General features: G+C 42.1%; 1 protein-coding gene across 3 annotated transcripts in view; it reads right to left on the bottom strand.

Moving 5' to 3' along the window:
* Positions 1–5,290: 5,290 nt before the first annotated feature.
* Positions 5,291–13,060, bottom strand: part of LOC118770393 (ankyrin repeat and BTB/POZ domain-containing protein BTBD11-A-like) — a 178,857-nt gene continuing 171,087 nt past the window's right edge. For 2 of the 3 annotated variants that reach the window (XM_036518035.1, XM_036518036.1), the window contains 3 exons: positions 12,109–12,177; positions 11,324–11,437; positions 7,383–9,092 (listed from right to left, as the gene is read on the bottom strand). In XM_036518035.1, the coding sequence (XP_036373928.1) occupies positions 8,883–9,092; positions 11,324–11,437; positions 12,109–12,177 (393 nt within the window). In that variant the 3' untranslated portion in view covers positions 7,383–8,882. Of the gene's footprint in view, positions 5,496–7,382; positions 9,093–11,323; positions 11,438–12,108; positions 12,178–13,060 lie in introns of those variants that run through there. The other variant, XM_036518038.1, reaches the window with a different exon arrangement.

Raw genomic sequence — 13,060 nt, 5'->3', positions numbered from 1 at the left:
TTCATAGACAGCAGTAATTAACAACAGAGGGCCATATGTATCAATCTTTGTGTACAACTTGCCGTAGGACCATGCGTACGCACAATCTCACAATTTGTGTATGGAGGTTTTTCGTCAGTTATCAAACACCACGTACTTCTGATTGCCTTAATAAATCTGAGCGTAAATCAAATCATCGTGAGATTATGTGCACATGAACGTGCTTAATGTTCACTCCCACAATTGTTCTTATATGGACCGTGATACGCCTTTAATTTGTCTAATTAGCATATCCCAGGTAAATCTGAGTGAAATACAGAGATTGATGTTGAGAATCAATGGCAGGACGTAAGAAAAGAAATTATTTGGACACAGAGATAGAGGTGATGGTTGATGAGGTAGGGGGGAGAAAAAATTCCCTTTTTGGAGGCCAGACTAGCGACATTTCAAATCGACGGAGTGGCTCAAAGTGGTCACTGCTATGAATGCAGTTTCACCAGAGGTGCGTACCATGGAGGAGAAGACAAAGAAGTGGTCGGATTTTAAACCTGAGTGTCCTCGCACCATTTAGAGAATCGGAGTACTCAGAACGTAGGTCTACAAGATGCAAAATAATAGAATTTATGAACGATTCTAACCATTGAGAGATGACTGCTACAATCAACAAAATAATAGCCAACAGTGTCAGGGTCATTAAGTAAAAAAAAAAAAAAACAAAGATATCGTTTTGTCTGTCTTTCCGCTCAAGCCATGCAGCTCTCTCTCTCTCTCTCTCTCTCTTTCCCTCTCTCTCGTTGACTGAAACTTTTCTTCCCTGTGTCGTTTCCAATGAGAACAATGAGTATTCCAACATTTCCAATATTTTTGTTGTTTGTGCTATTTTCCTATTTCCAGAGCTAACTTCATGGAGCTATTGCATGCTAAAATCAATGAATTTCATTAAACCTACCACCAGAACGATTTTAGGTGGTGACCTGGCAATCTGCCCCAAATTTTCATATTATGGCCATGACGCACAAACACATGGAAAAGGTAAGGTAGGGAATTGTTCGCATCTAGTCAAATCGCCACTATATTGCCATCCGCAGGATGAAAAAAATGCAGCAATAGGCAATAGCAGGATGATAATCTACTGTTTTATTAGATAAAAAGATTTGATCTCTCTGCATTTTTAACTGCCCCCTCAGTCACTTCATCCTGGCACCGGGACCTGGCACGATAACACTCATAAATGATTGACACAAGACCCATTTACTTGCATCACTGTTAGTTCCTCTTGGTGTCGCTAATCTGCAAATTAGAAATTTTATACGTACGCCACCTCGAGACCATGCGCAGAGGTATGCAAGTTTTCCCGGCAAGTATCTTTTCATAAATACCGTTTTATGTGCAAAAAAGCGCTCAGCACAATTTTAGTGCATATGCACTGTTGATACATATGGCCCAGAGTATTATAAAATCTATCCTATAATGTCCGGTTCTTATCTTCTTTATGTAATGAAAATGAGGACATAAACCTCATCAATTAAAACTATTTAAAAACAGTTTAAATGGTAAATGGACTGCATTTATATAGCGCTTTTCTACTCATTTGAGTACTCAAAGCGCTTTACAGTTATATGCCTCACATCTACCTACCAGTGGCAGAGGCTGCTATACAGGCTTACCATCTGGCCACTGTTGGGGGTTCAGTGTCTTGCTCAAGGACACTTCGACACTCTGCTAGGATGAGCCAGATTCGAACCAGGGACCTTCTAATCCCCAGTCGACTGCTCTATCTCCTGAGCCACTGTCGCCCCCAATTGCATGCAAACAATTGCATTCTGTTTTGGGAAGGTTTAAAATCTTGCTTCTAAATTGTTGATAAAGTGCTCTGTAGCTTGTTCCATGTGTATGGAGCGTAAAATCTAAATACGGTCTTTCCAAGTTCAGAATTCACTTTAGGTACATGGGGTGTGAGCCAATCATGTGCCTGAGTTTGGTAAGTCCCTACTGATCTGTCCAGAAGAGATGTAATATAAGACGGTAATTTGCCAATAAGGGCTTTGTAAATAAATAAATATCAGTGCCTATCATGTCTCTCCGAAAGAGAGGACCAACCAACCTTCTCACACAGGATGCAATGATGCATGCCATAAACATCACCAGTAATAAAGCGGAGGGCAGAATGATATACTGAATTCAGAAGTTTGAGCATAGAAGAAGCTGCATGCCCATAAATCACAACCCCATAATCTAAAACTGACATGAATACTGCTTCAATAATCCTTTTTCTACAAAACAGAGGGAAGTTGGCTCTATTTCTATACAGGAACCCAATCTTCTGTCGTAGTTTTGTCACAAGATTGTCTAGATGATATTTAAATATAAGCTTTTCATCTAGCCAGATGCCAAGATATTTATATTCTGTTACTCTCAATTCTGGAACCACCTACAATGGAAATACATAGGTTACCGTTGCCTATATTACTGGCTCTAGTAAACAACATAAACTTTGTTTTATGTGCATTCAAAACTAATTTTAGATCCATAAGCATATCTTGCAGAGCATTAAAGAAAATTTGCAGGTTCGTAACAGCTGCTTGAACAGAGTCTGCAAGACAATACACAATAGTATTATTTGCATAAAGGTGGACATGACAGCCAGTTAAGGATGAGGTAATATCATTAATATAGATAGAAAATAAAATTGGACCCAATATGGAGCCTTGTGGCACAGCTTTTGTTAATGGCAAAAACTCAGATTGGACATTCTCCATTTTTACACATTGATGTCTCCCAGATAAGTAATGCTGAAACCATCCACAAGTTTTAGCATCAAAACCAATACTGTGTAATCTTTGTAATAGAAGATCGACTGTACTGAATGCCTTCGACAGATCAACGAAAAGAGCAGCAAAAGAGCTGTGTTTCCTCCTGTCTATGCCAGACACAATATCGTTCACAACCAACGTAGTAGCTGTGATGGTGCTATGCTCCACCCTGAAGCCAGATTGGTATGGCTTTAGAACTGCGTACCTAGAAAGAAATTCCTTGAATTGGTTATTTACCAAAGATTCTAGGATTTTAGCCAGACAACTCAGTTTGGAGATAGAAGTAATGTCAACAATTATCGACATATCTTCTCCCTTTTACAATGGAAAAACATGAGCAGATTTCCATACACTAGGAATTATCCCAGAAAAAAACAGAAAGGTTAAAAATATGTTATTTGCTCTGTGATTAATGGAGAGGACAGTCGAAGAAAGAAAGAATCTAATTTATCCTCTCCAGTTGATTTCCTGGGATCAATTGTTTGGAGTGCATCAGAAACTACACCAACAGAAAAGGAATGTAGGGTAAACTGAGGAGCATGAAACTCAGAATGCATATTGTTATCATTAATATGAGTGGGCCCTTTATGCTTATTCTCGAAAAGGTGGCCAGCTGCAGCAAAATGTTTGTTGAAAACTGAGCAAATCTCCTTATTTTCAGATAGCAAACAGTCATCTGATTTAATATGCGTAGGTAGGGAAGTAGCATTTTTCTTTGTAGCAATATTCACTGCCTTTCAGTATTTAGCTGGGTTTGTGTAAGAACTAGAAATTAAACTTAAGTAATAATCAGATTTAGCTTTCCTCACACAGGATGTGCACTTATTTCTAAGTTGCTTATAATTAAGCCAGTGACATGGGTCCCTAGTATCTTTTACTACTTTTATCTTTTACACATGGGATAGTAATAAGATTGGGATTATGGAAGGCAGCCTGTAAAGGAGCATGGATCTTATCTGAAACATCTGTATTACAAAATGAAGGTTTGTCAGAGATTAAAACAGGAATAGTAAAAGTGATACAAGTATGTAAACTAACACTGTCATAATCGCATACTTGTCAATCGTGCTTTGACGGTAAAATAGATGCAATACACTGGATAAGGTTAGAAATCAGATGCTTGGTCCCTTTCCTGTTAGGGTGGAGACCATCTAATTTAAACAATTCACATTTAGACCAGAAAGAATCAAAGTGGCTGGTGTATCTATAACCAGTTGCTGTACAGACATTTTGGAGCCAATGATACAAACTGAAGAGGCAACTGAAGCCTTCAGTTCTGTTTCTCAAAGTTGGAATAGGGCCAGACAGAACACAACTTTTGCCCAGGTTCTCTATAGATGAGGTTAGACACTCAAACTCAGTGTGCAATTTCATTGACTGTCTGGACATGACATCATTTTTCCTACATGCACAATCACGGTGTGAACAGAGGGGTGAAGATCAACAAGCATTGGAATGAGTTTGATAAAATTCCATACTTTACCACCAGAAAGACTGTAAGTAATGGCACCGGGAAAATTGACGAATCTGATGATGGAGTCACCCACGCACAGAATCTCAGGATCCATGCCGTCGCAGCCGCTGTTGTTTATGGAGAGACGTGGAGGAGGCGACTGACTGGCAGCCATCATGCTAGCTATGCTAGCAGGCCCATTTTGAGCCGGGGGAGTGATCTCCTGATTCGATGGCGGCGATGAGGCAGGAGAAACAGGGAGGATGACAGCTGCAAGAGTGCTGGATGCTGAAGTGGAGGCGTCTCTGGGCTTTCTGGGTTCTACAGTAGGGGCAGATACTCGAAGATGCTTGTTTCTAGGAGAGACGGACCGAGAACTGGAGGCACTACAAGAAGAGGTTAAGTTGAAGAGACTGGTCCGATCTCTTCTGTGAGTGAGGGTGTCAGGGCTCCCGCCCCCTAGCTGTTGTGTTTTTGTTTTTCCCTGTCCATGTGCCTTTGTTTTCCTTGTGTTCTAGCCCTGCCCCGCTCTCCGCCCTGTCTCCGCCCACCTGATTGTCTCCACCCGCCTGCCTGCACACCTGCTTCCCATCTCCTAATCAGCCCAGCCCTATATCTACCCTGCTTGTCTCTGTGTTGTTTGCCAGATCGTTTCAGTGTTTCTGCTTGTCTCGTTTCCCGCCTGTTTACCCTGTTTGGATTTTTGCTGGTTTTTGCCTCGCCTGTTCCTCGACTTCGTTTTTGCCTGCCCTTCTGTCCTGATTGCCTGATCTGCCTGCCTTCAAGGTTTGACCCTGCCTGTTTCGGTTTTTGATCCCTGTTTTGCCCTTGGACTGCTTACCTGGTATTTTGACCCTGCCTGTTTTTGGACTGCCTGCTTGTTTGAGGATTCTGCTAATAAACGCCTGTAATTGGAGCACTTGTGGTCCGCGTCTGAGTCCGTGCCTGAGTCCTGACAGAGGGGGCAGTAGATGCATCAGCGATCGACTCAAGATCAGCGACTTCGGCTTCTGTGAAAGATTGTCTCTCCGCCATGAATTTCTGCATCACATGAAAGAAGGGGGAGAAAGCAACAAGAAAATCAACAGTTAGCAAAATCATGCTGTGTGGGGGCAAACTGATAGCAGCTGGCTCATTATTTAATACAGAGGCCACTTATCTGTTCAAGCCAGGATGAACACCGGCGTTGCCTTCCAGCTAACACTCCACGTTTGGGTCCTGGCTGGGTCCTAGCTGATCGGCGTCTGTGTCTGTCGTTCAGGAAGCAGGAACAGGAAGCAGGTAGCGAGCCCAGATGTCACTATGGCATGGATGGTACTAAGACAGCTCCACGCTTAACTTCATCTTCGATTCAAAATATCATGCAGTGTGTTTGAAATGGATTATATTTAAGACATGATACATAAACTGACTATGAATATTTATCTAAAACTTCTTTAATTTCTCAGGAAAATGGGCTTGGTAAGACCTGCTCTTTGCAATGTCCACATATGGGGAAACTTGCAATAAAACATGACATCAGTCACCTTCAAAGTTTTACAGTTTGACATTTTCAGTAAATATTTCAGGGTTTGTCTGGAATCTGACTTCAGAGTCTCTGCCACCAGGAGAAGGGATTGTAATTTGAAACATATTCAGATAATGATTTTTTTGTAGCAGTGTAGCATAGTGGTTAAGGCGCAAGACTTGTAACTGAAAGGTTGCTGGTTTGATTCCCCACTGGGGCACTGCTGCCGTACCCCTAGGCAAGGTAATTAACCCACAATTGCTTCAGTAATTATCCAGCTGTATAAATGGATAACATAAAAAAAAAAAAACTAACTGCTGTAAGTCACTCTGGATAAGAGTGTCAGCTAAATGCCAGTAATGTAATATAATTTTGCCTTTTATTGACCATCAATAGTTAGTGTTACTAGGGAAAGTCTTCAGCTGTACATACTGAGCTACCCCAAAGGCAACAGCCCTCATAAATCAGCTTTACACATGTAAAATACACTCAAAGAACCACCCTAAATTAGCCTGGATGAACTGTAGCCCAGTAGGGATTACAGAACTTTTTAAAGAAATAATCCAGAGACAGACATAATCAGGTGCAGTTTAGGTAGTGATTAGTAGTTGACTGGGTGGTTTAAGACTAGGGCAGAGTAGCGCTGCAGACACTATGACTCTCCAGGATCAGGGTGGGGTAGCCCTGCAGACATTGAGGCCCTCCAGAACCAAGGTAGAGTAGCCCTGTAGACACTGTAACTCTCCAGGACCAGGGTGGGGTAGCCCTGCAGACACTGAGGCCCTCCAGAACTGGGGTAGAGTAGCCCTGCAGACACTGCAGCCTTCCAGGACCAGGGTAGAGTAGTCTTGCCCCAGTTTCTGGACAGGCTTATTTCTGAACAGCTGTCCATTTCACTCTTACTGGGTTGCCTAATAAAAGCTATAACAAGGGTGCAGTAATGTGGTACAGTGTAGTCAGTGTCCATGGTTCTGATTTCTGTTGTTGAAAGGTTTGATGTTGTACTGTTGAGGAAAACCACAAGTCTGAAAGGCACATTTTCAAGAGAATATAATCAACATAATGTGCTCAAATGTTAATCAAAACTTTACTTATACTTGGACTGCAACAAAGTCCACACAATTTTTGGACAGTCTGGGGTTTTGCTATAGATGTAACTAGATGGGATCTTTATAAGGAAGATACATACATTCCATACAAGTATCTACACATGGTTACAAACACTTGGATGTCATAAACTTTTTGGTTATTTGGGTCACTCTTGATTTCTGTGCCTTACTGAGCCTCACTAAGCTGTCACATTGAATGAAGCTGCAGTCACATGTCTGGCAAAGACAAATCTGGTAGCATTCCCTCTTTATTTTCACAGAGTATCCTACCCCCCTCCACAGAAGTCATAGGGCTGCATAACACCCAGACCTAAACAAACGGACAGACAGAAATAAAAGCAGTCACAGGAAAACATGCAAATTAGCATTAGAACAATTGCGCACCTAAAACAGCAATGTCTGTAAAGTCACAGCCCATGAAAGTAATACAGATAAGATGCAATAAATCAGATTTGTATATATATATATATATATATATATATATATATATATATATATATATATTAGTTTACAGGGCCAGGAATCATACTCCTTCTGGTGTACATAAAATATTTACACTTCTCCTTAGATATGGTCTGGTTTCCCTCAGCAAGGGGCAACATTGATGAGAGAGGCAGCAGCCAAACAGAAATGATGCATCGATATCAGGAATTAACAGGACACCAATGTGGAGACTGAGCTTTGACTCCTGTTGGATGACAGTTTGAACTATTTTACCTGCTGACTGGTAAAATTAATTACAGACCACCACTAGGTGGCATAAATTAGATGTCTCCTGCCTTAACTGCTGTAGAATGACTGATTTCTATCTTTGCTTAAAAGCTTGGTCTGCTCAGGCCTTGAGGATGGCAAAATAAAGCAAAAATAAAGTCTATGTATCTATTCACCTCACAGTAGGAGAATCATAGCATTCACGACAAGGGGCTACAAGCAAACTCGTACTAGGGGAACCTGGGACAGGTCACAGAATGCTTGAGTTAACTGTTTAGTCCAGAAAAAAATACAGCAGAACACGGTCCAAAGGCTTAAACGTGGCCATCACTTGCCTGGAGCACAACCTGAGGACAAATCACTACTCCAATAACCTTTATGAACCATTACATATTCAGGATTACATGGAGGACTCCAGTGGTAGGAAGGACCCAAATATTCTATTCAGCAATATAAAAAACACCCATCTACACTATGAGATGAAGTACAATGATTCTGCTATAACTCTTCATCTGGTAAAATATACACATTGATGTCATTGCTTTAAATGGACAGTCAGTAATGCATATAAGTCTTCTGGATTCAACTCCAGATGGTCCAGTACCATTGAAAAAGTTACAATAAAAGAAGAATTTGACCCTACAGTTTTGGTAGGTGTCGCAAGATATCACATGGGGAATGGAGATAGAGAAGATGAAGACAGGTATGGGATGGATTATATAGTTCACAGAGGTGGAAATATTCTATGTAACAAAGAGGCAAAGTCCAAAAGCCTAAAAATGGATGAATCCTACAGCCATGGTGGTGCACCATGTCTCAGTGTCCATGAGTGCACCCATGCTTGCTGTTGATGTTACAGTCTAGCACTTATGTGCATCTGAAAAGCATCCCTTGGCAATACAACAGGTCCCGGTCAAGGAAGCCAGTGGATAAAGAGGCAATATCATATCTACTGCCAGCTACAGGGGATCCTAGGGATTACAGTAAACTATGCTGGAGCTGCTACTTTGTTCTCAGCAAACATGTAATGTTCCTGCAATGTTGTGAGAACACCTCTCCACAAACAGGCTGCTGGACAAGTACTCTGCAGCCTTTAATCAGTGGAGCCCTTAAAGGAAACCATGTGTTGGAACGGGATTACAAGAACATCACAGCTGTGTTGTGAAAGTGTTATGAATGAGCAGGGCTCCTGGCTTTTGATTCCAGGATCATAAAATGATGGGAGTCTTTAGAGTGGGTGGATCATTCTGGCAGCATTGCGGCAGCGTTGTGAGAACCTTATGGGTCAGCAACACTCCCAGCCTTGGCTCTCACACGATGGAGCCCTTGGAGGAAGAGAGGTGGATGGAGTGGATTCGCATGGCCAACGTCTTCTCCAGGTTTTGCAGCACATCCCCAGTGGGGCTCTCCGCTGGCCTGTCGTACAGCAGCTGCTTGAAGGCCTCCACCTCAATCAGCACCACCATGTTCTTCAGAAAGTAGCCCTCAATGTAGGCCGAGAGCTCTGGCACGCCCAGGAACTGCCCAGAGGAAGGGGGAACAGTGTGAGGGCAAGTGCATGTGAAGTGCTCCAAAATGCGGATTGAGGTGCACTGGTACTGAGGGCATCAAGTTATTAATTGAATAAATGAAATAACTGCATTTCAACATAGCCTTTCATCCTTCAAATAGAATCTGACACCTCTTTACAATAAGGAGGGATGACTCAAACTCCACCAATGTGTAGCACCCACTGAGGCAGAACGCTCATCACACATCAGTTTAGGTGGAGAGGGAGGGAAATATTTACCTAGTTACAGAGTGGTATTATTATATGGCTGTTCTATAGTGGAAAGTTGTGTAGTAGATTATGCTTGGTATATATGTTAAACGTGCTTTGAGTGATCAAATTATTTGCTAAAATTAAATAATCTAATCCAAATCTTTATGACAATGATTAATGTTGATTTTATAGTCTATGATGTGGCGCAAACCAAAAACACTGTTTCTAAAAATGCAGGTTTTTCCATTACCGTCATTATTCATGCTCACACACACACACACACACACACACACACACACACACACACACACACACACCTTGACATATATATATATATATATAATAAGATATATATCTTATATATAATATAAGATATAATGACTCATAGGACCATCAGAAGCAGATAAAAGCCAGCTCCATGTGTGCAATGTAAATAAATAGTCATGAATTTTATTACCTTACAAACCTACAGAGTATCCATCTGAACTGAACTGCTACATTCTAAACTGCTGCAGGGAGCCTCTTAGAGCTGCTTCAGTGCAAATTGCCACAGGAAGCTTCTCTGTGCTGAGCTGCTTCATTATAAACTACTGCAGGACACCTCTGACCTGAGCTGCTTCATTGCAAACTACTGCAAGAAGCTTCCGTGCAAAGCTGCTTCATTGCAACCTACTACAGGAAGCCTCTTTGCTGAGCTGATTCATTGCAAACTACTGCAGGAAGCTTCTCTGAGCTGAGCTGCTTCATTGCAAACTACTGCAGGACACCTATGTGCTGAGCTGCGTCATTGCAAACTTCCGCAGAAAGCTTCTCTGTGCTGAGCTGCTTCATTACAAAATGCCGCAAGAAGCCTCTCTGAGCTGAACTGCTGCATTAAAAACTATTGCAGGGAGCGTCTCAGAGATGAGCTGCTTCATTGCAGACTACTGCAGGACACCTATGTGCTGAGCTGCTTCATTGCAAAATGCTGCAGGAAGCCTCTGTGCTGAGCTGCTTCATTACAAACTACTGCAGGAAGCTTGTCTGTGCTGAGCTGCTTCATTACAGACTGCTGCAGGACACCTCTGTGCTGAGCTGCATCATTACAAACTACTGCAGGAAGTTTTCTGCTCTGAGCTGAGCTGCTTCATTACGTACTACTGCAGGAAGGTTCTCTGTGCTGAGTTGGTTCATTGCAAACTGCCGCAGGAAGTTTCTCTGAGCTGAGCTGCTTCATTACAAATTAGTGCAGGACACCTCTGTGCTGAGCTACTTCATTACAAATTGACCACAGGAAGCTTATCTGAGCTGAGCTGCTTCTTTGCAAACTACTGCAGGAAGCTTCTCTGTGCTGACCTGATTCATTCCAAACTGCCGGAGGACACCTCTGTGCTGAGCTGCTTCATTGCAAACTGCTGCAGGAAGCTTCTACGTGCTGAGTTGCTTCATTGCAAACTGCTGCAGGAAGCCACTCCGTGCTGAGCTGCGTCATTGCAAACTACCACAGGAAGCCTCTGTGCTGAGCTGCTTCATTACAAACTAATGAAGGAAGCTTTTCTGTGCTGAGCTGCTTCATTACAAACTACTGCAGAAAATTCTCTGTGCTGAGCTGCTTTATTACAAACTGCCAAAGGAAGCCTCTCTGAGCTGAGCTGCTTCATTGCAATATACGGCAGGAAGCTTCTCTGAGCTGAGCTGCTTCATTGCAAACTACAGCAGGAAGATTCTCTTTGATGAGCAGCTTTGTTACAAACTACTGCAGGACACCTCTGTGCTGAGCTGCTTCATTGCAAACTACTGCAGAAAGCTTCTCTGAGCTGATCTGCTTCATTGCAAACTACTGCAGGACACCACTGAGCTGAGCTGCTTCATTTCAAACTACTGCAGAAAGCTTCTCTGTGCTGAGCTGCTTCATTGCAAACTACTGCAAGAAGCCTATGTGATGAGCTAGACATCTAGATAACACAGCCTTGGTTCACTGGACCCCTGGCATGCAGGGCCAGGACTCACCTTAGCGTGGTTGTAGATTTCCACACAGGTTTCTGTGTTGATATTCTTGGAACAGATGATCTCACAGTGTCGTTGGAGGGCCTCCAGCTGGAAGAATTTTGCAGCAGAAAGAAGCTCCGGAGCAGAAACAGAGCCGTATCAGTGATGAATAGGGGAGTGGTGAAGCAGGGCCAATGATGAATTGGGGCATGGTTAAGCAGTGCCAATGAGGAATGGTGGAGTGGTTAAGCACGGCCAGTGATGAGCGGAGGAGTGGTTAAGAGAGCAGTCCTTGTCTCCCTAATATTGCAGGTTCAATCCTCAATGTTTTGTGTTAGGACGAACCAAAATTAGCATTGTATGTGCTACATATATGTGCTAAAAGTCAGTAAGGCAGCTACATTCAGAGACATCCTGTAAGGTCTATAACACTAATCATCACCTCAAACCAAAACCAATCCCTGTTTTTAACTGAATTAGCCAGGGTCACGTCTACGGATGTAAGTTTGGATGGGGTTGTCTTTGGATTGAGTGCCTGGAAATTCTGCACCCAGCACTCATTTCTAGGCTTTTGATCAAATTCTACCCTCTCTGTGCCTTACCTCCACCCTCTCTATAATAAAGGCCTTACCTCCACCCTCTCAGTGCGTTACCTCTACCCTCTCTGTACCTAACCTCCACCCTCTCTATAATAAGGGCCTTACCTCTACTCTCTCTGTGCCTTACTTTCACCTTCTCTATTCTTAAGGCCTTACCTCCACCCTCTCTGTGCTTTACCTCCACCCTCCCTATAATAAGGGCCTTACCTCCATGATCTCTGTGTTCCTGATGTGAAGAGACTCTGTTCCACCATAATACAGGTACTGCATCACCAGCTGCAACACAAAGCAAAGACTTACCATTATTATGATTAATACTACTAGCAGTTGTAACAGTAGCCACATCATGAACAAGAGTAACAACAACAATAATAAAAATAAAATTAATAATAAATGGTAATTTTCTAGAAACTGCACTTTTACACAGATTCAGTTCATAATGTTGGCTAAACCTATATTTTGTTACATCAGTTCACCTCTGACATGCATTGTGTTGACTTTAAAGTTGTGCATGATTAATTTTCACTTAGAACTGCATTTTGTCACTTAGCAGATCATCTTATCTTGAAAGATTTACAAAGGAAGAGTACAAAGAAGCATCTGACACAGTTGCAGGAATGATACATACACAACACAACAGACCACAACCAAACATACATCAACTCCTCACACAGTGCTAAGTTAAGTTGTCCTGAAAATGCTAGCATGGTAATAGCTAGTAGTTACAAACTCTGACCAAGAGACAGTCTGTATCTGTGGCGACTATAGCAGGTCCATTCTGACGTGAGCCACATGTGTTAAAACGTTCAGATTCTGAAAGTTCTGTCCAGGTCAGTCAATGGGACATTTTAAAAGTGTATCTCGTAAAATATTGTAGATATTGGCATGAAAAGCACAAGCAATGCAATCCCATACCAGCTTAAGGTATTGGCCAAGTTTTGTAGTATAGCTGAAAGATTGTATGTTACATACAGAAAATCAAATGGAGTAAAAAGAAGAAAAAGAAATAACAGAAGGAATAATAGGAATAACAGAAAGAACCACTGGCTGTGCTACAGTAAATTTCTGTCAATGCTGCACTGAACCAAAGATCAATTCTGGAGTCATTCCTGAAACATGACTGATACAAAGCAGGTTTATGCAACAATCGAATCAAGAA

This window comes from Megalops cyprinoides, chromosome 23, assembly GCF_013368585.1.
Source record: "Megalops cyprinoides isolate fMegCyp1 chromosome 23, fMegCyp1.pri, whole genome shotgun sequence".
Taxonomy (NCBI): Eukaryota; Metazoa; Chordata; class Actinopteri; order Elopiformes; family Megalopidae; genus Megalops; species Megalops cyprinoides.
This window is presented reverse-complemented; position numbering and strand designations above follow the sequence as displayed.